At 36.5% G+C, this 25,154-nt stretch overlaps 1 protein-coding gene across 1 annotated transcript in view; it reads right to left on the reverse strand.

The window, feature by feature from the left end:
• Window positions 1–25,154, reverse strand: part of LOC145693082 (bolA-like protein 2) — a 60,528-nt gene that overhangs the window by 787 nt on the left and 34,587 nt on the right. Inside the window, exon 2 of the mRNA XM_081768765.1 lies at window positions 4,249–4,343. Coding sequence (XP_081624891.1) covers window positions 4,249–4,343 — 95 coding nt within the window. The remainder of the gene's footprint in view (window positions 1–4,248; window positions 4,344–25,154) is intronic.

Here is a 25,154-nt window from a genome sequence, read left to right on the forward strand (position 1 = left end):
AATATTGTAGTAATCCAAAGAACGGTCAAATATTTAATTTAATGTTTTGATATACAATAATTTGATGATGAAAAGCACAAACGACCTCCGGATCGAATATTAAGAATATCTAATAAAGTTTTTGTTTCTAAGTGGACTACACGGTAACTAACGGACGTGGAAGGTCTCCCATATAATGTAGATACCAGGGTAGTAAATTTCCATTATATTCTTCAACCTTACATTAAAATTATGACTAGCTCTTGAATGTGCATACACACAACATCTTTTTGTTTTATCTCTTTCAACAATGAATGCTGTATGTCTGCAGCATTAGAATTAGTTCCCCACACGTAGTAATATTTTTCTCGCACGTGTGAAATAATTAATTACACATTTCATTTAATAATAGATTTTTCAGCAATTTTAGTTAAATCATACACGTGACAATTAGGGTTGTGAAAAGCCCAGATTAAAAAAAGAAAGAGGCCCAGATTGTTTTATTGAGTAAAATTGGGTTTTATTGGGCAAAATTGGATTTTATTAAATTTCGTATCTGTATTTAAAACCGTATTCCTACTTAAAATACCACTTAAACATTAATGTTCTATTGTGCACATGACACTGGAGGTGGAGCCGTAGTGGCTCACCTTTGGAGTGGATTCCTGGTTCGATCCCAGTTCCCGCAAAGTAGCCTTTTTGGTAGGCAAACACCGCGTGATTGGGTTTTCTGGGGGTTCTCTCGCTTCCCGAGGTTCTCTCGCAGTTTGAAAAAAAAAATCATAAAAAGCACCAACATTTACCTTCACGCAAGAAATATACAGATTACTTTTTTCAATTCTATAGCGTCCAAGTATTTTATTTTATGTGTGAGGTCATGTCTGTTAATAATTCGTTAATGTGAGTGATTTTATACATTTTATTTTCATGATTTTGCTGCTCGTCTCAACATTTTATTTTCAATGAAATGGCCCAAAACTCACCACGAGGAGGTGGCTGCACTTCGAGTTCCACCCCCAGTAGATTTGTCATGCACAAGTGATACGACAGTTTCTGTTGTCAAGCCTTCGAGCACTGGAGGGGGCGACAGCTTACATTTTCTCCAATTCCTCTGCTTACTATAATTGGTGGCATCAAAATTTATTCAAGATGCCATTAAAAGTTCTAACATATTTCCCCTTCTGATCTTGATTTCTTGCCTCTAGCACTCTTCTGTAACTCAACTCTCGAACGTGTTGACTCTCATCCGCTATCATAGCCAACAATATGTTCTCTGGATGACAGAAGAACGCGTTTCTTTCAATCACAGGATCGATTATTTTTTTAAGTCTTGTATGGCAAATGTCTCGCTCTTGGAACTGGGGCGCGGACAAAATCCAAGCGGGTAAAATCCAAGAGGACAAAATCTAAGCTAAATTCTGACAAGGCGGACAAAATCCAAGCGGATAAAATCCAAGGAACAGTATCATGTTCACAGCTGTGATATGTTCCTGTGAACACCCTAATTAAATTGTATGTTTGTTTCTTTCTTCAATTGTCATGCATTCTAAAGTTTTATCTGTAATTCTTCAATTTATCAAAATAACATTTCATTTACTTTTAAAGAACTGAAAATCCAATAAAACATGTAAGAATGTCACAGTAAGAGTGCAGATGAGCTTTAATTACTTATCCATCCATATGAAAGTATGTAAAAATATTGTGTGTGTACAAATACATTATAAAAGTATGTATTTTCTTCTCAATATATATACAGTATAATACATTTAAGACCTCAGCATATTATTGAGAGACCAATCATTGGAGTATTTTAATTCAATTCTTATGAGGTGGCATACAGAAGTCTTGATTTGTTTGTTGGTAGTGTTTTATGTATATTTCGAAACAAATAATTATGAAATATGAAGTGTGTATTTTTAATAATGTAATAATGTGTGTGAATTAAATAATGTAAAAGTGTTATCTAGAAAATCGAAATGTGAAAATGTGTCTAGACAAACTAAATGAAAATGTATATATTATTGGTTATTTTGACAATTGTAACTGAAGTAGATACTTTGAGAGAAGTATTTTTTATATCTAAATTATATCTTTTTAATTTTATTTTTACTTTAATTCTCAATAAATATAATAGAATTAAGTAAGTAGTGTACTCTTTTTACGACTGGGCTGCTTTGCTGTTATTTGTTATCTCTGATATTAGCCAGTGCTTTTATTTTCTGGTTAATTTATGTGAGTATACTCTTTTTAGTCAAAATATTTCTGATCATCCTAAATTAGATTCACCTGGACATGTCCTAGCAGTGACCAGACTATTTTATGAGTAATTAAAGCTCATCTGCACTCTTACTGTGTCAATCTTAAATATTTTATTGGATTTTCAGTTCTTTAAATGTAAATGAAATATTATTTCAATAAATTGAAGAATTACAGATAAAACTTTAGAATGAATTACAATTGAAGAAACAAACATACAATTTAATTAGGGTGTTCACAGGCACATACCACACCTACGCACATGATACTGCTCCTTGGATTTTATCCGCTTGAATTTTGTCCGCCTTACCAGAATTTAGCTTGGATTTTGTCCTCTTGGATTTTATCCACTTGGATTTTGTCCTACACTCCTTGGAACTACCTTCAAAATAAGTTTAAGTCCATATTTCACTGACTAATTTCTCTTTATGTTGAACCAGACAGGAACATATGTCTTTATAATGTAGTTTACAAGCACTTTAAGTTTGTTTGTTGGATTTGTTTGAGAAACGTACAACTCTAAAACCCGGTTTGCACATGTCAGCCATGGGGAGTGGCTTAGAGATCAAAGATCTCTTATAGCTACAGTACATTTAGAGCACACTGCCCTGCCTGAATTGCTCTGTTAGAACTTTTATGGTACCTCCAATAAATTTTGATTTCACGGACTACATTGAGCTGAGAGATTGGAGAAAATGTAAACTGTCGCCCCCTCGAGTGCTCGAAAACTCTTATCACTTATGCATAACAAATCTGCTCATGAGTTTGACTTCTTAAATTTTCCATGACATACTCAGGAAGTTGAAAGATGTGTCAAACTTGTCACAGAGTCTGCAGGAAAAGTGTGCCGACCAGAAACCAGAGATGGCTACATTAGAACAATTGTGCTCTCAAGACTTGGAATGCCAAAATTGTATTTAAAAAATCTGAATTTAAGACAACGTCCTTGACTAAATCAACATAATTTAGCACACCCTAATTGGTAGGATAGTTGGTAGGGTGTGAGTGGAACTCGAAGTGCAGCCACCTCCTCGTGGTGAGTTCTGGGCCATTTCATTATTGAAAAAAAAAAAAAAAAAAAAAAAAAAAAAAAAAAAAAGCTGAGAAGAGCTGCAAAAACATGAAAATAAAATTATAAAATTACATTAACGAATTATTAACAACTATGATTTCATACAACTAAAATAAAGTACTTGAACGCTATAGAAATGAAAAAAGTAATCTGTAAATTTCTAACGTGAAGGTAAATTTTGGTGATTTTTGTCTTTTTTTTTTTTTTTTTTTTTTTTTAACTTTAGGCCGATTGCGCAAACATAAGATCCGAAGTGTAACTTTTTCGTTATTTTTCTATTAATTAGCACACGAATACGCAATTTTTGAGTCCTATTAGAATTCGATACTTGAAAATCTGATTTTTTCGCTCCACCCTATTGGGGAGGTCCAATTTCAGAGGTTTGCTGTAGCCTGGAGAAGAAAACATGACCTCTTTAAGTCTGAGAAATATTTACTCGAACAGTAGTTTCCATTTTAAAATTATTGATTAAGAAAACTCTACAAGTGAGTACCACCATTTTCATGGCGACTATTTGTGCAAGATTTTCTGGTTTATAAAAGAAATTTTCTGAATTCACAATCGTAAAGTAAATTTTTACGTATGGATATGTATTGATGTCCTAACTAATACGAATGTAGATTCATCATATTCTGGATTATAAGAAAGTGTTAATGAAACTGCTGCAAAGATAAAATAATAATAATAATAATAATAATAATAATAATAATAATAATAATAGCTGTTAATCGATTAACTGGTGGAACTGTTTATCGATTAACTAATCTACAAGTAACGAAATATTCTCTTTCTCAATGCGATTTTTTAATACAGTTTTACAGTAGTATTACAAGACTAAAAATACCTTTTGTAAAACAAGCCCTAGTATCACTAGTTCAATTTGACTTGTTTCTACCTGACTTGAAGACGAGTATAAAATACAAGACATCAATGAAAATTACCTGTGACGCTGTAGCAAAGGTTTGCCTTCAAATTTTGGTGAAACTATCACGGCATTAAACTTTGCTCCGCATCCATCAGATATATCTTCCACTTCCTAAAGTAAATAAAATATGCATATCACTATATTGGTTATCAACTGTGTTACTCTATAATCAATATAATGTAGTTCACAATCAATATTATTTTAGTTAAGCAGAAATAAAGTTGCTAAACCATGGCATATGTAAACACGCTGTAATAGAAAATGGAAGTCACTTTGACACACACGTTTTGAAACAAAAATGGGTGCACGTTTTGAAACAAAAATGTGTTCACATAGACAGTGAACAACGTTGATTTTCATTAACTGTATTTATGTTTTCATAATAGGCTACCTTGCAATGCATTATTCAGTACGTACAACTGAATCTGAGAAATCCTTTTTAAAAGAATATAACCTTTTCTTTGTCATCTAAAAGTGGGAATTTTGTTTCCAAATAGTTTTAAAATATGATATGTGAAGAAATAAATATCCTAAATTATTATTATTATTATTAACAATAATAATAACTATTTTTAGTGCTGTTAACAGCTCATTTGCAAACCTACAGCACTATGTTAAAACCATTATACACAAGGTGACCAGACGTCCCGTTTTAGCCGGGACAGTCCTTTATTTTCAACCGCTGTCCCGTTTTTCACAAACGGGACGCCTAAATGTCCCGTTTTTAAGCAAACATTACCCAGGTGTCCCGTAATTATTATTCAAAATATAAATGGTCAATGCTAATTCTACACTCTTCCGTACCAACACTCATTGGGAGGGGGCGATCCAGAAGGGGGCGATCGTCCCCCCAGAAGAGGAAACTTTTTAAATTTATGTATATAAATAAATCTCATTCCAAAGTTTGGAGCCCTTAAAAGTAGCAGTATGGCAACCCACCGCCCCCCAGAAGTCGGTCCCCCTCCCCTGCATTGGGAAGGTTCAGCTGTGCCTAGAACTTCTGAATATTCAAATGAGAATTGAGTATTCTGTGGTTCAAGTGGGTATTGAGAGGGAATTCTAAGTGTTGAAGTAGTTAAAAGTATTGTTGGGTAGTACTTAAGTTAGAAACGCCTTGTTATTATTCTTACTTGTGTATTTTGTAAATTGAAAACACCGCTGAGTCCCAAAATGCAATGTGGAAGTCACCCCCCACCCCCCGTTGCCGATTCGTATGCGTCCCGTTTTTTAAAGTAAAAGTTCTGGTCACCTTGATTATACAATCATTTAAAACAGACCAGAAAATTTGTAGTATGGAATGAACATCAGCAGATTAAGGCCCTTGTCAGAAAACAATCAATTTTATAATATATCATTTACAGAACTATGGAAATTAAAGCCTCATTTAACTATCATATAAAAGCAGATACCCAGAGCTCAGCTTACTAATGCTAATGAAATTAAAGCCTTCATTCTATTTGGTAACTTTTATTTTTGTCATCTACCGTGGACCACTAGTTCTTCATACCTACGCCGTACTAAGCAGGTGTGGAACAGCGCTTAACCGCCAAATGAGCTTCGATAATGATCATCGCCAAACTACTCCAACATCTACATCGAATGTGAGATACTATACTCTATGGAAAACATTTAGTATCTGTATGGCCGGCTACCAACCTATAAAAGTTGTCTGTGTGGCTGCTCGGGTAGGGATTGGCAAAATCGTTTTTATAAAAGCCGAAAACTGGTTTCTAGGTTTTTCCACTGAAACCGGTTTTTGAAAGAAAACCGAACCGGTTCTGAAAAAAAAATGGTTCTCGTATTCACCACTATTAGGTAGTTACATATCCTATTAAGATGAGTACTGTGTGTGTGTTTTTCGTTAACATCCTACATACGATGTTAGGGTTGTCTGCGGGCACCATCTTGGGATCACTACCACATCAATCGCCTTCTTCTTGCGTACCAACTATAGGTGAGTTTCGTGGATACGTTCTTAAATCATTTCCAAGAATACTTTGAACATACAACTACAGATCTAAATCAATTGGTACACCCATTATTTTATTTTAGACTTTCGTGGTGATTACTATATTTCATTGTATTGCATACATAAAAACTGCTTCTGGAATGTAATTGCGTTTGTTTACTAACTGCTCCCATCGACTAACATAGAATTTTATATTTCAAAATGTATGTAGGTTAGGTCAAATAAGACATATGCCTGGACCGCCAATGAGTTGAACAAGAAAGAAAAGAAAAGAAATTATTCAACTTCTCAGCACAAATGAAATTATCTTCAAGCAACAAAGGTAGACGAAACAGACATAAGAGATTTCTGTTCCACATGTGATAATCTTGCTATAATGCTAAGACACAAAGTATTTGGTTGGTTTGGAGTTTAGCGTCCCTTTTAGCACTGAAGCTATATAAGACGTGAACCTACAGCTTAACGTGGAATCCACACCACTTGAGCTCTTACCGGAAACCCAACCCAGATATCCCGCACCAAAGACCCGCACGCTACGCCATATATAAGGAGCAATGCAGGATAGCTGTTGTACATCCTAAGTTTGTTGGAATTCTGAAACAAAGTTCTCATTTCAATTAATCGAACTCAGAAGAGACTGGAGCTCTCTCGTGGCTATATAGTTAGCGCACCCCGGAAAAGATAAGTTTAATTCCCGGTGGAAGCTCATGTGGTTCGGATCCCACGTTAAACTGCAAGAGTACATCTCATATAGCCTCTGTGCTGAAAGGGACACTAAATCAACTAACCAACCAACAAGAGACTACAAAATCGTAAAATAAACTTTCACGAACAAACCCTTGATTTAAAAAGTCTCAAAGGAAGTTTTATATCAATGAATCGGCTGGGTAAAGAATTCGTTTTTCTAAATTGAAGTTAAGAGACTCAAAGTCGAGATAAAACTATGGCCGGAGCTCGGATTAACTGTCTGATAAGGAACTGAGAAATCATTAAGAAATCCCTTCTCTTCACATGAAAGCAAAACAAAACTTCAATGTCGCAAGATTCCCATTCAAAATTCAATCAGCTTCTAGGCACATGTATTGTATGTATTGAGGAATCAACAACGGGCATTTAAAAACTAATATAGAATTCTGATCGAAATCAACAACTGTGATATTGCTGGACAGCAACTTCGCTTATATATATATATATATATATATATATATATATATATATATATATATATATATATATATATATATATATATATATATAAAGTAGGTGTTGATTTCAACTTGTACTGTAAATATTATTTCAAATTCGGAAGCAATATGATTATGGTGTTTTATGCCCATTGCCACATAAGTAATTTCAGTTTTCATTGTCTTCATGACTCATGTTCAGCAGTTAAAACTGATTTTTTTTTCTTTCTTTAACTTGTTTAAGATGATTTACAGACCAAACATTACATGATATTGTAAAACCACTTAGAGAACGAAGAAAAGAACGAAACTTGAGGATACATAGACAAGTTTGCACTAATGAAGGAAAGGAATCTAATTCGTATTGTAATTTATCTCTTCATGATGGCAAATAGGAAATGCCTTAATCAATTTGTTTTCCTTCAAATCAAAATCATGTTTAACAAAGACGAAAATATGGAACGGAAATTATATGCATGCCAAACGGAGACGCAATTTCTATGCTCCTCGAAGGGGATATTTATGGTACACACACCTCTGCTTTCCCACTGGATAAATGGAAAATTTGAACACTAGACGACACCTTAAGATAAATATCAAGCGTTATTCCCGCCAGTGCTCTAGATACCTTAAGTCATTTTACTACGTATTATAAACATGAAAAGTAGGAATTTGAAACATTTCGGAAGGAATTTAACAGGATGACCTCTGGGGATTGGAACGATATCATTACGAGGCATGAATGCTATCCTTTATCTACGCTAAATGGGAGGGTCGTAATGGCTCAGTAGTAGAGCGCTCACCTCTGGCGCGTGAGCCCCATGTGCGTAGGTTTTCTCGGGGTTCCCCTGTTCCTCCCTCTTTCATTATTCCATCATATTCACCCTCTCCTTTAGTCTCGGTACATTATCGTAGGAAGTTAACTCTCCCTTTCGTTTTGGACGAATGCCATTTTACAATAAATTTGTTCGAAACGCGACAAGTATGTTTGTTTCAGCTATAGAAAGTCGTTCATGACGAAGAAACACGCTTGTTAGCTTGGTCTTACTACTGCCGCGTTCTACTATCGATAATGAAGTTTGAAATACCCAAGCCCAGAAAAAGAAACGAAAGTAGCACGTAACATCGACAAAAACGAAACGACACGGATACTTAAAAAAAAAAAAAAAAGTGATAAATCAAAGTGTGGGGTGCGTACCAGAAGTACACGTGCCGTTTCGTTTCCATACTTCAAAATCTAATAAGAGTAAAAAATATAATTATACCTGAATTAACTTTATACTCTGAAGCTTAACTGTGCAAAATTTTAAGCTTCTTTCTGTTTAGTATATTCATCTGTGAAAGTGTTTCTGTAAGTTCATCTGTGATACTGACCTGAAATGGCGGATTTCACCACAGAAATACCTAACAAAGATTTTGCCTACATGTTGCAAAAAAGGATCGATGATCATCGCCAATGGAAGGATGTTTGTGGGGAACTGCTTTTGCTAACTGTACTAGATGAAAGTGGATGCGGAATTTACGGGAAGGAGCGAGGGTCAACTGAAGTTCTGCCAAGCTTATTTTGTGCAACCACCTCAAAAAACACAGCTCCTGTTGAGACTCTGATCATAGAGGACAGAAGGCTAACCATTAGGAATTACATTTCCGGGCTTTCGACATCTATGGCCATTTTAGCCGGTCATGTATGAGAGATAACGTCCCTCGGAGATCACACTACTCGGGGAAGTAGAAAACGAAGGAAGCTGTCTGGATCCTTTATGTTAAGTACCATCCCTGCATTTGCTTGGTGTGAATGAAGAACAACCCAGGAAAACCTCACTCATGATGGATAGCGTGAAAAGACTTTTACACATTTCAGACCGAGTGTTTCCACCTGAAATCGAATCCAGAATCAAGGCTAACCGTTGAGGAGAGCTGTAACTGTACAGGATTATCTCATTGTATTGTGGTAAGAATTTTGACACGCCACTTGACTAATTGACAAGATCGATTCACGTTATCAATTGAGAAAGAGCAAACGAGAAAAAGTAACAACTAATTAAACCAGAATAAAACTGGAAATAACAATTACTTAGCAAGCACGCAACTGCTGACCCATTATATACACACAACTCCAGATCCTTTTAAACTCAACTCTTTATTGCTACACCAAGGGCTGTGGCCGGCCACATACCGGTAAGCACTCAAATGCCATCGCCGTTATTGCTACCTTTCACACAATCAGAATTTACCGCAGTGGTGGCTCTTGAGGTAAATCCCATCGGTAAAAATGAGAATTTTATCGCTGCTAAAACCATGGGCGGAGTTAAAAATTGTCTGCTGGGTGGAGGGGCAGACTTTTGACAGATTTTGACAAGTCTTGATAGGTGACCACCTTATAAATAGCATTTTTATTTGGACACAAGTATTGGTACATTAGTTGATTATCTTCCCCTAATGTGTTGCGATAAAAGTCTGGTTTTTAGTGATGCGACTTCATTAAATAGTCGCCTATAGACTGGTTCGTCTCTTCCTACTTCAAGGTTCGCCAATTGCCTCACGATGCAGACTCAATACATACACAAATTTGCTGCGATAAACAATAAAGTGCGCAAACTGTTGAATACACATGAAAATCCACTATTTTCTTGCTATAGGGAATTAGAGCGAAATCAAGCTGAACTGCTTTTCGTAAGTAATCTATACTATAAAACTCGAATGGTGTACATAGGCCTTTACTGAATAATTTTAATGAGTCATTATCATCGACACTACTAGACTTTCAAGATAATTATAAGCTAGCCATGATTGCGCTTAGATTCCAAACAGTCAACTAATAGTGTAAAAGTTGAAGTATTCTAATTATAAAGGGGAAACATGTCAGAGTCTGTGTGTCACTCTATCCCGGAATGTTATACAACTTTACTTAAGAAATTTGTAAGGTTGGCTAAAAAAAAAAAAAAGGATAATGAGAATTCCTTATAGTAAACTGCTAATGTTTCTGCGTCAGTCACGCTAATAGATGTCGCTACTTGTGTGTTTGCTGTGTTAGACGTCTGCATGGGCCGGAATTTTTAGCCCGGCTCGCCCCGTGAACTTATAATGTGTGGCCCGACCCGAGTCCGAAATATGTTTTAGCATTTAAATCCGCGCTCGTGTGATAATCAAATGAACCCGAATTACAGAAACTTCATAATTAACGCAAAATTGTATTTTTATTTATAACAATTAGAGATTTAATTTTGAGGTTGTGCTTTAAAAGTTCTCCAGAAAGAACGGTCCAATAAATATCGTTGTACAGTATATTTACAAAGTTAGGCCCGAAAAGGACCGAGAAATATAGTTGTATACTTCAAAATTTACTACCCGAGCCCGTCCCGGGCCCGAAGTGATATTTGCTTTGTAGGTCCGAGTCCGGCCAGCGGGCTCGGCACGCTCTATGTTATGTATAATGAAGCCCTTGAATAACTGCATAAAAATAAGTTATGAAGTTTGGACTGGTTAATGGGCAAACTACAAAAACAAAAAAAATTACATGTAAACAACTAGACATTTCAATTAGACACGATTTTAACCTATAGGATACAGAAGGATGCAACAATTGGCAGTATATAAAGAACTGAATAGTAACTAATTACTTTTCATTTAATTCTATTGATTACCAAACATTTTCCATGAAATAGGATGAATCTCCCGTTGTGGGTACAAGAAAGCTATTTATCAGCAATGAGAAGAGAGGAGGGCAGGAATTTACGAGAATCAACAGAATTTACACTCGTGTCAACCAAATTCCCGGACCGGAAATAAGAGGATAATATACAGTATATTTACACAGTATAAACGTTTCCGAGAAGGTAATGAAAACTTGTCAATAACTTACAACAGAATCTCTTGCTGACATTACAATAGTTTCGGAATTTTTATTTTAATAAAAATAATTACTACGATTATAAATATGTTTATTTGAAATGTATAAATTAATTCGCAAATATAAAAATTATTATTATAAAGCATGATACCTACCTTAACGAAACGAATAACCAGCTATTGATTTGAATACAAATTTATAAAATTAATCGGTGATTTCCACTTAAAAGAACGGTAACAAATGTTCGACTGAAGTAAACAACACTCTATCATAAAGAAAACTACCTTACCGTCGACTGCTGCAGAAGAGCTAACGGTACTTTGTGACCTGAGGTGAAACGTAAATAAAGATGAAGGCTACGTGGTTTGATTTTATCCTTTATGCCTTAAGGCAACTATATAAATGTATTCCTGGCTGAGTTTTTGTGCGTTGAATGTCAATATTAGAAAGTCAAGTTTAACACGGGTATCTAGAAGTATAATAGGATACCAGTAATACTGTACATGCAATAGAGCTAATCATTGGAATGACGGAGCGATTCTCGTTTCCCGGGTTACAAATTTGTCATTGGATACTGGAACCTGTGTATATGATGGTTTCGGCCCGAGCCCAATCCAGCCCAAATGCACGTAGGCCCGGCCCAGCCCGGGCCCGAAAAGTTTTGGAGATTTTCGGCCCAGGCCCGATAAATTATCGGTTTCATTTTGTAACATTTTTCACGGGCACACTTCTTCAACGTTTGCCTTTATTCTAATTATCGTTTATCGAATGCCAATAATTATTAAAGAATTGCAATTAATCGGCCCCAGCCCGGCCCGACCTGAAGAGAAATCAGTATCGGCCCGGCCCAAACAAATAATAGAGTCGGCCCACCCCAGCCCGGCCCGTGCAGGTCTCTAGTATATGAGTATGTGTTTAGTTCAACGTCCCACGATAATCCATCGAAGCTAATGGGGCGTTTACACTTAGTCGATTTGCGTTCGATTCAGTTGAATTGACGTCACTTTCAAAATCGACCGTGTAAACAGGACTTCAACTTAATCGCTTGTTGATCGAAAGCGACTAATCGACTAGCAAATGAATTGAAAGACGTTCTATTTTCTGTGGTCGATTATATTTTTTTTCTGCTATAACACCGCAAATTGTACCAATTACTTTTTGCTTGGACATCTTTAAAACTGCCAGTCGATTTCGAATCGACCAGAGGAGAGCGAGTCGACAAGCAGCATTCAATTTCGGTTAAAACAATTGAACACATCCATCGATCTCATTCGGCCTAGTTGCTTCGATTTAGTCGCACATGCAGCGAGTCGATTTAGCCGTGCGACTAAATCGACCAAGTGTAAACGCCCCATAAGGGAGACTATGATGACGAGATGGATGATAATGGTGAAGTGGGTGGGAGCTGGGATCGAATCAGGGATACCACGCGACAGAGGTGAGCTCTCTACTACTCAACCACCACGACCCTCTGTTGAGTAGTCTTGGAATCCAGCTCAGTTTGAAGCAAGGTAATATGATGGAGAAGACCCTGAGATGTGTGGGATTACCTTGATTGAATCCAGTACATTTTTTTTATTTTTTTTATTACAAAAATCTAAGTCCAAATCCCAACTAAGATGACGAACAATTTGAAAACAAAAGTCTACACAGGAAAGGACTACGCAACTCCAGTCTACCTGCATGTCAAATTTGATCTCGATCGAATGAGATCTGTAGATCGTGTACAATACGAGGGGTGGATACAAAAAAAAAAAACGGACTTTTGTTCTAAATAAAATATTATTATTTTACAAAATTATTTCAGTTTCCTTCCAGGTACTCTCCATTAGATGCGATGCATTTCTCCAGCCTTGTTTCCCCACTGCTTAAAGTAACTCTGGAACTCTTAAACCTTCATATCGCCCAGTACCCTCCGCGAAGCTCTTCTTACATCTTCCACACCCTCTCTTCCCGCTACCCTTGTAGATTTCTCTTCATTACTGGGAGGAGAAAAAACTCGCATGGGGCTGGGTCTAGCGGATGCGGAGTGTGAGGAACGGTAGCCCACTTCTGGGAGTCCAAATAGCGGTTCACAAACAAGGCCATATGTGCGGGAGTTCTCATGGTGAAGGAACCAGGCACCCTGACTGCCAGAGTTCCGGGTGTTTCCTCGGAACATCCTTCTCCGTCTTAAAACTTCCAATTAAAAGTGCTGGTTAACAATCAGACCAGAGGGGGCAAATTCCCGGTGCACAATTCCACGAACATTAAAAAAATTATCATTGTCTTAACATTCGACCTCAGTTGTCTTGCTTTTTTGCTTCGGGATGAGTCCAAGGCCTTCCACTGGTTAGACCCTTGTTTGGTTTCGGGGTCATATCAGTAACACCAACTCTCATCACCGTAATCACCTTAGTCAAAAAGTCTGGGTTACATTCAATCTGTGACTTTTCAAATTCTTGCTCAAATTCAGAAGAATGTTTCTTTGAATCTGTGTGAGCCGGCAAGGAACAAACTTAGCGGCAACACGTCTCATTTGCAAATACTCAGTCAAAATTCGCTGGCACGAGCTCCAACTCACTTTTGTCTGTTCTAAAATTTCGTCGCTTGTAAACCGACGACCTTCTTTGATTTTTTGTTTTCTTTTGTTTTTCCAATATTTTCGTCTTTTCGAGATGATGATGAGCGCCTAGAACGACCATGACCTTCACCACGTTTCAAGTGCCTAAATCACTCAAAAAAACCTGTGTACTGCTCAGGGCCGTACTGCAACCCAGGGGCTCACCAGGACGATACTTTCTAGGGGCCCACTCACATGTAGAATCTACGTATTGCCTCCTTCCCCGACAATAAAAGAGAGTCCGTGTGTCACTCGGATCGTGTTTTCATATTTTGCCCCAGGACTCCGTAAACAAGGGAGAACCCAAAAAATTTTAAAATTACTGAAAACATTTTTACTACAAAAGTTAAAAAAAAAAAAAAAATGACATGACATGAGTCACTCCCATATAATTCATGAACCTTCTTGAACATGTTGAGAGGGGGCCCATCATAGAAGTTTTAGGTGGGGCTCCCCTTATATATTCTCGTTCCAGGGCACCCAATAGTCGGCCCTGTATATTTTCTATACGGAAAACAATGGTGCTGTAAAATGTAAATTATTATTTAGTTTCAAGTTACGGCAATATTTGAGATGTCATTTAGCTGAGTATTTCTATTTCAATATTAGCAAAATTATAAAGCAGAGTGGAAAATCAGAAACCTTTCAAGGGTTAAATTACAAAAAATGTGGAAGACTGCTTTTGCAACATCATGGGCTGGCAACGCTGGTATGAGATTACCTGACTGTCGATACTCGACGTATTATCGTCCTCCGTTCCGTTACTCTCATGTGCGAGGAGTGAGTGACGTGTGCCTTTTTGTACATATACCGCTACTTACGATACGATACGAGGCGGAGGACCCACCAAAAACATTCACCGTCCAGGGCCCACTGGGAAATTTCCCGGTTTACCACCTGGCCAGTACGGCCCTCCCTTATAGCATCATTCTGCTTATAGCAACCTTCCGAAAGCCTGTAGTAGCATTTGGTAAGCTTCCGTTGATGATTTTTCAAACAGGAAGCAAAATTTCAAATACCCTCTTTGTTCCTTTAAATCAGCCATAATAATTTCGCAGGCAGCAAGCGAGAACAATTGAGAAAAACAACACTACAATCAAACGTTAACCTCCTTCCAGAAGCCGCTTGGGCAACAAAGAGAGAGATAGATAGATCTGAAAGTTGAATCATGAGCTCTTTATCCAATACTATTATCATTGATTTGGAGCACTGGATCCATAACAATAATCTTATCTGAAGCATCATATATTAGATTAGTGCGAATATCAAACCAGGTGTGTCATTTCCAAACGCAATGAACAGTAGCGTAGCTGGAAAGTTTTTCAGGAGGGGCCAATGAAGGGCCCGAGAAAAGTTTGAGGGGGCTATTCACATTATATCTATATATATATATGTGTGTGTGGTGTGTGTGTGTTGTGTGTGTGAATGTGTGTGTTCAAGGTGAATTTTTTCATCTTTGTGGAAGCAGAGAAATGCACTTTTAAGCCCGTTATAGACGAACAAATATTCCATCATATATTGTATCAAATACCAAAGTGGAATTTGAACATGTATGATACCAAGTTGTATGCAACTTTTGGGTTGGTTACAACATTTGATACAACTGTTCTAAGATAAAACATGTTCTATTCCTATCCAACATTACATGTAAAGAAAATAACTTATAGATTCATGCCTCTACTTAAAAGGATCTTTCTATTCTTGTGGATAGCAGCAAACTTATCAACAACTTTTTCAAGATCTAACGATTTAGCAATTTTCTTCTCAATGTAAAGTACCGGTAATCCTAAGTTCTTTAACCTATCATCAGTCTTGAATTGTGTAACTATATGTCTTTCATCTTTTCAAACATGAGAATAACCTTTCACACGTAGCACTAGAAACTGGTATAGTCACAGAGATGATACCTAGCTTGTAGATTTCTAGGAATGCGTTTTTGTAGACACAAAAAAGATAAATGAAATTCATCAAAAAATCAACTTTGATTTTCTCTCGTCTTCATACAACTTAATTGTGTTTGGGAGGATTTTGAGTTCACATTTGAATATTTCCAAATCACTTCCATAGTGCTAGGCCATAGGCTCTACGATGTTGTAATTTAGAAAGTTTTCACTTTTTGGATGTAGAGCTGTAATTGATCTAATGATTTTGCTACATGATCCAAAACAGTTTTCCATCTCAGTGATTACCTATCAATCGTAGGCAAAAAATGTCTCTTTTATATTATCTTTAGAAAATTCGTTTTCTGCCTCCAATGAAGGAAGAGGTTCATCCAAAATGAATTTGTGATATCTCGAAGGCGAATGTCTAGTTCGTTTTCACGAGGAACTCCTATTGTCTCTGTTTCCGGCTCTGGAATTTTAAGACCATTTTCTTTGCATATCTCTAAACATTCTTGATAAATTTGTTCGAATGTTATTCGTTGAGAGTCATATTCTCCAGACCTCATCTTCGACAGCGTTTGAACTAGTGAATCTACAAGAATCAAACCTTCCGACATATCTGCATCTACTTGAGATAAGACGAAGTTCAAAGTCATAGCATGGCAGGAGTCATTTCAAATTTTACCAGCCCGAAAACATTCCCTTTTATATAGATAACACTAAATTACCACATGGAATGATGGAAGTAAATAAATATCACAAGTTCCAGATTTGGTTTAATACTATATAATAATATAAATAGTTGTTTGGTATACAAACTGATTAATAATAATAATAAAGTAAAAAGTGATGGACAAGGACAAATATTCTTAAGAGAAATGTCTCACAGAAACAGTAACTGAACTCTAACAGAACATTGATTTGCCGTCCCAGTCCACTTTAAATTTTAAGCCTTGCTCTTGAAGCTTAAGTTTCACTTTAAAGTATATTGCCAATAATTATCATGTATTCTTAACATTTCAGAAAAATGTCCCGATCTCACACTGAAAATATGGTAGCATAATCAGTGACGAAACCAGACATTTGCCGCCTAGGGCAAATTTTGCGATTAGCACCCCTTTCATCTACATCAGTAAATACACAGATTAGTTCGCTGGCGCACGGGGCAACTGCCCCGGTTGCAGCCTCTTGGTTTGAATTGGCCGTAGTTCAATTAATTTTTGTTACTTTTACCCTTGAGCTCTAAAACTGAGTAATGAATTTGCCTTTTCTTCATTAAAATGATGAAGTTACTCTTTGAAGCAGGAGGAGGAAATGTTTTTCTTTCCCTAATATCAAACAATATCAGAACAGACATTTCAATGGGAACTCCTTACAGCAAAAGAAGTATATGTGGCCTTTTTCTTTCTTTCGCTTGTTTACCTTCACTAGTTTTTTTTTTCTTTTTTTAATTTGGCGTGAATTCAAATACACTGTATTGTGGCACAACTTTTAGGCAATACCATGAATTCTTACTGTGTTGTTAAATGCGTTTAGTTCCATAGTTCTCATATATTTATTAATTTCTACTTACGTATTCTGTTGCTATTTGATTAGTAATTGCGAATATTCCTTCTATACTTATATTCTTAAGAAACGCAATATACGAAAAGCAGAAACTAAGGTTACAAGGTCGATATTTTTGGTGTTGCGTCTATTATATAGGAATGGTAAGTGTGCGGTAATTTTAAATGAAACCTGTAAGTTTTACGTTCCACGATTATGCCGGCTAGGCTAAAGGGGACGATGATGATGAGAATTGAATGAAAGGTGTAATGAAGAAATTGGGAGGAAACAGAACCCCGAGAAAACCCACGCACATGGTGTTTGTCCACCACAAAGTTCACTTGCCGCGAGCTGGGATCGAACCAAGGATCCCATGCGCGAAAGGTGAACATTAGCCACACATTGAGCCACAGCGGCAATTACCATAATTTCAATATATGGAGCTGGCAACTGTGCAAGTTTCAGCTACCCGCCATTTACGGCGCTAGTCATAAGTAAACACAAATAGCGACTCGTTTGGAAAACTGGTCTCATGAAGAAATCCGCTGTTATTCGATTTCTGTGAGCGAAACATGTAACCGTGGCTGAAATTCACCGGCAGCTGATAGAGGTTTACGCAGAGATTCTACTCATCAGGATCGCAGAATGGTGTCGAAAGTTTGCGGGCAGTAGAGAAAAAGTCACCCACGAAGAGAGCTGTGCCGGATCCAGTATGGCTTCAATAGATTTAAACACAGCGACCACCCTCCCTACAGCCCGGACCTCGCTTCAAGCAACTTTCACCTATTCCTGCACTTGAAGGAGCACCTAGAAGGCCGTCCCTTTATTTCATACAAGGGATGTTTACCAGGAAGGAATCTTTAAACTCATCCCACAATGCGGTAATTGCCTCAACCGATATGGCGACTATGTCGAAAAATAACCTAATGTATGTACTATCTGTTGGCTGTATTAGTTGTATAAAATAATATATACTCATTTCACTGCAGGCTTTGTAACTTTACTTTCAGATCATCCCTCGTATGTAGTATTCACTTGTTCATTCTTCCCTTAGTTGTATGTTCATTAACTCAACACTCAGAATCCTTTATTTTATTTTATTTATTTTTCCATCTCGTCTACTTAGTTTTCTTTAATACCTAAAATACAGTTTATTCTTTCTATAATACAACTCATCAATGTATACTTTCCGTACGTCCTAAGCTGCATTTTGCTAGTTAAAAGACTCATCTCCATTTTAAGTTTCGCCGTTCAACTTTATATATTTATATATATAGTCAATCCATTTCAAATCACTCAGGCAATGTTGCCAACATTTTTTTTTATTATTTTCCTGATTCTTTTATTATGAGTTCCCTATAGACAGATAGTTACAAAACACTGTTCGAAAAGAAAAATTATATGCCATAGTTTTTTTTTTTTTTGGCAGCCATTTGTAAGATGGCGGTTGGGCAACTTTTTAATTTTAAAACAATGTGGTTTCCGGAAAGTTTAATTGCCAAGCTTCTTTTAAAGATATTAGAGTAATGCAGAAACCAGTGTGTTCAGCATGAAATGAACTTCAGGTGTACATTATTTTAATTTTTCTATCATGCAAAGGAGTCAGTCAAACTCTTTACTGTAAAAACTCGAAAAAAAAAATGTATCAATCGTTAATTTTGAAGACCATTAGTTTTATGAAGGAAACGAGACTCAATAATGACAGGGGCGGATCCAGGATGGACTTCTGGGGGGGGGGCGGTAGGTCGTAATACTGCTACTTAGAGCTACTTTTAAGAACTCTCGGATGGCTTTTATTTATATATAAAATAAGAAAGTTTCCTCTTCTGGGGAAGGGCAATTGCCCCGATCACCCCTCCTGGATCCGCCCCTGACTAATAATATGTTATTTCTGTCTTGAATACTTATATAACTATCTATAGTATAAGTTTTAGTTTTGAGACTGCACTTTTTTTTTTTTTCTAGAGCTGTTCCAAAATGGACAAAAGCCTGTTGTCAATTTTCTCAGGTCAATATCTAAAAAGGGACTGAATGAAAACAACTGAAAATTTTACAGAATATTCTTTATACAAATAGGAGTATCTTGCAATATATATATATGACTGTGACTCAATTACAGTTAGACTAATGGAGCAGTGAATCTCAGTAAAAACACTACCCTTCTACACGCTCGTGCACTGCCAAGGTAGCAAATTAGGGCTTGAAATTATACAATTGACATTGATCGAATGACGTTTAAATCATTACAAACAGTACATGATTAAATATTTCTACTTTTAAATAACAACGGACAGTGAGTTGATTTTAGTTTAGCGTCCCGTTCAGCAGCGAGGCTATATGAGACGTGGACATACTGATTAACGTGGAATCCGAACCACATGAGCTCCCGCCGGGAATCGAACCCGGGTCTCCAACGCCATAGGCGCGTACGCGAACCGCTTAGCCACGAGGGAGCTCAACAATGGACAGTGCTAACATTAGGTAAGAGTTCTAATTCTTAACCCTTTTTAGGACAAGGTATATATAAACAGGGTGGCACATTTGAATATTTCCACGGAAATATCTCGAAAATGGTTGAACGTAATTGAACCGCACAAAACTGAAATTCAAAATGCAACGGGGCACATCGAATCGTGTTGTCGCAATGCCCTCCAGGGCCGCTTTTCATGGTGGCCCAGGCCCCAACTTCAAAATCGTCAATAGAAACATGTGTTAAGTGATATCTCGTTCGATAGATCTTTTAAAACTAAAAAGAACTGTGGCGAAAGATTTTTCATATCTATCACCGTATTCAAAATGGCCGCCAAGACATGGTGCCTGTATCAGATAAAACGCCCAGTACCACTAATATAAAAACGGTTGAATATAAATAACCGAACAAAAACTCAAATAGGAAATGCCATGGGGCACATCAAATGGTATTGTCGCGGTGCCCCCCCCCAGGGCTGCCCTTCACGGTGCTCAGGGCCCAACTTCAAAATTTTAAACTGAAACATGGAGCGAGTGATACCTCTTTCGATAGATCTTTAGAAACTAAAGAGCGCTGTGACAAAAGATTGTTTATATGGGTCACTGTTTTCAAAATGACCACTAAGACATGGTACCTGTATAAGATAAACGTCCAGTGTCCATAGAATGAAAACGGTCAAAGATAAATTAACAGAAAAAATCGGATAGGAAATCACATAGGGTATTTATCGCTCTATGGCTTCAGAATGTTGCAACAGAGGAATAGATTATTAGAGTAAAAGTGAGATAATGCAAAAGAGAAAATCTAATTCCCAGAATACTCGTATTATCGCTCCAACCTCCCTCCGTAAGTGGGTGAAGCGGAAAGGAATGGTGAAATTTCAAATGAGAACCTTAGGTTTCGCAAATTGAATCTACGGCACAAAATTATTGAAAATGTAATTTTATAAGAGACAGATGTCTCTGTAATGAGAACAAGTAGATAAATTTCTGTTAAATGGTATCTTCCATTTCCATTGCAGGCAATGATGTAATGCAAAAATGAATCAATTGAAATTCGAAACAAAATTGTTGAACAATACAGTTTTTGTAACAATGGTACAAACGTTGGTTTAGTGCAACCATCGTCTGCACGATATTGGTTCAATTCTTTCTCTTCTGTGTCTTCTTGCATGTCATGTTCAGGGCGTTTTCTTTGTGACAAAAATAACATATTAGTGAGTCTCGTTTCCTTCATAAAACTAATGGTCTTGAAAATTAACGATTGATACATTTTTTCCGAGTTCTTACAGTAAAAAGTTTGACTGACTCTTTTGCATGATAGAAAAATTAAAATAATGTACCTTAAGTTCATTTCATGCTGAATACACTGGTTTCTGCATTACTCTGATCTCTTTAAAGGTAGCTTGGCAATTACATTTTCCGGAAACAACGTTTTTCATTGAAATTCGCCCAATCGCCATCTTACAAATGACTGCAAGAAAAATACTATGGCATATAATTTTTTTTTCAAACTGTTTTTTAACTATCTACCTATAGAGAATTCATGATAAAATCAGGAAAATAAAAAATGCTACAATTTTGTTTAAAATTGGGTGGTTTGAAATGGATTGACCCATATATATATATTTGTATTAGCTAGTGCAACTTTATACTTTTTCCACTAATTTTAAGTTTCTTCCATAACCCATGCTCTTTAGTCATATTTACTCCTACAACTAGTTAGTTCCTGTGTCTACTTCCTTTCAAGTGATATATTTTTCTTCGAAATTTCAAAACAAATTCATTTTTACTTTCCCGTTAATCTTCCTAGTATCTAACTTGTCTCCTATTTTCCTTCCTGTCGATAGTTTTCAATTGGATTCCACTTCAATCAGCACAAGACTGTGATATGACAACTTTCGTGTTTTTTCTTACCATTGGGGTTCATAATAATTTTCTACCATACAGGTAACTTTGTTAAGCTCTTTGGTTTAATACTATCCATTAATTGTAATCTTTCTCTACCTGTTTTGTTTTACTTCCATCGTGTCATCGCACTCAGAACACAAGTTTCATACTACTTAACAACAAATATTAACGTCCATATGTTCTTCCTATTTCTTCAATTCTTCCATATAAGTACTTTATTCCTTCATCCATTTTCTATCCTGGGGGAGCGCGTTTTCCCTCTTCCCCCACAGGAACGAACGTGCTTACAAGAAATGATCTGACACGGGCGTAGACGCAAAAGTTCTCAGAATTGTGGCTGCAAAAAAATCCTTACTTAGAAAGATTATCAATGAGTATCACGTCTGGTCAAGGAAAATGATTTTGAAATCCGACACGAGTTGCTGTAGTTTATGAATGCAGGTCCTTCCATTTAATCTGAAAAAGAAAAAAAAAAAAAAAAAAAAAACATCCCAAAGGGAACTACTAATGGACATTTGGAATCCAATACCACGAAAGATGCTACTGCTCACTGCGAAGCAAAAAACTAAAATGTACTGACATCCAACGAAAATTTTCAGCCGCAATATGTGATTTAAATTAAGAAAGTTTTGTGATGGTGTATGTGGGGCAGGGGGTTGTACCATGCTTTGGCTCATTCACAGGCGATTGTGAACATGAACCAGTTTTATTCTCAGCAGTGACGACGATAGATGGGAACAAGGGGGTGGTCGCACCACCGGTGGCATCACCAGCCCCGGTGTATGTTCAAGTTACATAAAACTATTATTTTCCGTATATAAAAAATAGCTGGCCCAATAAATGTCTTTACCCCTCCGCTTGCCCCCAAAGATATTAAAGCTGGCGTCTTCACTGACTCAGTGGTCTGACGTTACAATTTCTCCTCCACTTTCATGAATATGAAATGGACACTCCCTATGACAACTGCTTTGTTCACAGTATTAAAAGTTTTGTTGGTTTGAGGAACATTTCGGCATCATATCACCTGTAAATCCCCAAGATCGAAATCGAGTTATCGGTGGACTATTTGGGGCAGCGGGTGAAGCGTAACCGTAGACATCCCCGTACTTAACTGCAAATACAGGATCTACAGCTGAGCAAGTGAATTCACATCGATGTGCCATAACTCAAGGAATCACTTTCAAATATAATCTAGACTTATTCAGGCTAAATGCAGTGTTTCCAGTAAGTTCTGTGGAAGGGAAAAGTTTTTGGTCTGATGTACTTCGTGTCACTAACTGCGTAATTCTGATAATTATCTGCACAATCACAGTGAATAACGCTTCATCACTGAGAAACGTTATATTGAATTTGAAAATGAGTGAAGTACTAACATGTCGACCAACTACGAGGAAAAAAAAAAAAAGACTTCAGTTATTAATCTATATTTATTGATGGCACCTTTGTACAATAACACAGCAATGCCTGTGTAATGCTCTTTGGACATAAACAATAGGCTAGTCAAGTCTTACAATTAGAAATAACACACTACCCATACACCCACCATATATAATAATGTTACCCAACACTCTGTAAACTAACATACTAGTTCACTTTTTCTTCATCAAATGATATGGATTTAACATTTATTTCCCTATTAGCACTTTTTTCAGTAACAACTTCCAACAAACAATTATACATAAAACACGCAAATGTACTTTTTACTGTTACTACGGACATCCATCTCACACAACACAGTCTTATCTACATTTTTTTTAAATCAAATTATAAAAAGACACGAGGAATTTCATTCTTTACAATATTGGTCCCTTTGTAAATTGATTCACAAATATACAAGAATACAAAACCCATAAAAGAAAGAAAAATGGGGAAGATGTACTGTGTGTGCCGAAATATTTTGGTAATGACAATAATTCATAGTTACAGATGTTTAGTAACAATTATTACGACTTCAGTTCTTAATAAATCAGTTCACTTTTAAAAATTTAACGTATAACTTTATAATTATCAATGAAACTGTGATGGATATGATCTTATTTTTGATGGCTTTCTAGTTTCAGTGGTAAAAGAGGCTCGATCATAAAGATGGTATTACCTTTTAAAATCGCTTCAAAAAGAAGTCACAAAAAAATATATATTTAGCATAGCCAAAATAGCATTTAAAAAATGTAAACTCGAGAAAATTACCAGGAAATAACTTGTTATATTCATCCAAACTTGTCTGAAGGCAATAAAGTAATAAAACTGCGTAATTCTGATATATTTTTAAATGCATATAACGTATTGCAAGAACATTTTCACTCTACAGAACACTTCTATGTCACACAAAAAGTACTTTTTCGAGGAAAACTTTTCATGTATTACACAAATCCGGATGCTAATACACATAAAAAAATTCCTTGTATTAAGTTTCCTTCAATTTGTACTATATTGTCTATATAAACAGCTTCACAGCAGAGATAAGAGGTCAAACTTTTGATAATATAGTTTGTTATGAGAAAACGCTATACGAAACATCTCCCTTCACTTAAAACATTGTGTGACCTTTGCTTCACTCCTGCTTTTGTAACGTATAATGATGTATGTTGTAATATATATATATACCAATTCAGCAAGCAAAGAATTAATGAATCATTGTGAAGTGATCCATAACATTAAGCAGCTAACACGGATCGGAATGATTGAGAATCGTGTTGTTTTATTAGCGCTGTAACCAGGAAACTCAATTCAAGAATTTTCAACATGCTTAAGAAGCACTGTAGTTAAAAAATCTTTTTTACGAACTAACGACAGGTTCACTGAAACTGAACTGTCGACAACCGATTCAGCAAACGTCGGTCGGTCAGGAACCGTAAGACGGATTGTTGGCAGAAGGCAGTAGCACACTGAACTGCGGTTGAAGGAAGTGAAGAATTCTGTCAGGAGGCAATCAGTAACGAAATGTCGATACCTCGTGTGTTCACCAAAACCTACAACATAATGCTATATTTTTTTTCTTCTTCTTTCTTTCTGCCCTCTAAACCAGCACTTTAAGCAGTAGATAGAGATGAAAGAAAATGCCTGTTTCAGAGTTATGCGGCATTGCTCTATTTAAAAATTCTTTTTACTAATTAAAATAAAAAAGGAGAGTATTAGAAATTCCCGAGGTGATCATGTAAAGGCCACGAGGGTTCTCAGAAGCCATTATCTTGTCTCTATCACTACCTGGCGGAGAGTCATCTAAGACGCCACAAAGTTTCGTTTCTGCGGAAAGCAGTACAAATTTCCAAGACCTAGTAACAAACGATTTTGATATCCATGATCAAAGACCTATCTAACACTGCTCAGAAACAAAACAGAAGCTTCCAATAAGATTCTACACTAATCTGTATGACTCTAAGTTTACTCAAGAGTGGCTTTGTCTGATTATACCGAACTGAATGTATGGTTAAAACCTTTTAGCTGCCTCATCCCCACGGAATGGAGTTATGGTCCACATTGTGACCATGCCTTGCAGGAAGATACATGGC

Source organism: Thermobia domestica, chromosome 8, assembly GCF_964235325.1.
Source record: "Thermobia domestica chromosome 8, izTheDome1.hap1.1, whole genome shotgun sequence".
Taxonomy (NCBI): domain Eukaryota; kingdom Metazoa; phylum Arthropoda; class Insecta; order Zygentoma; family Lepismatidae; genus Thermobia; species Thermobia domestica.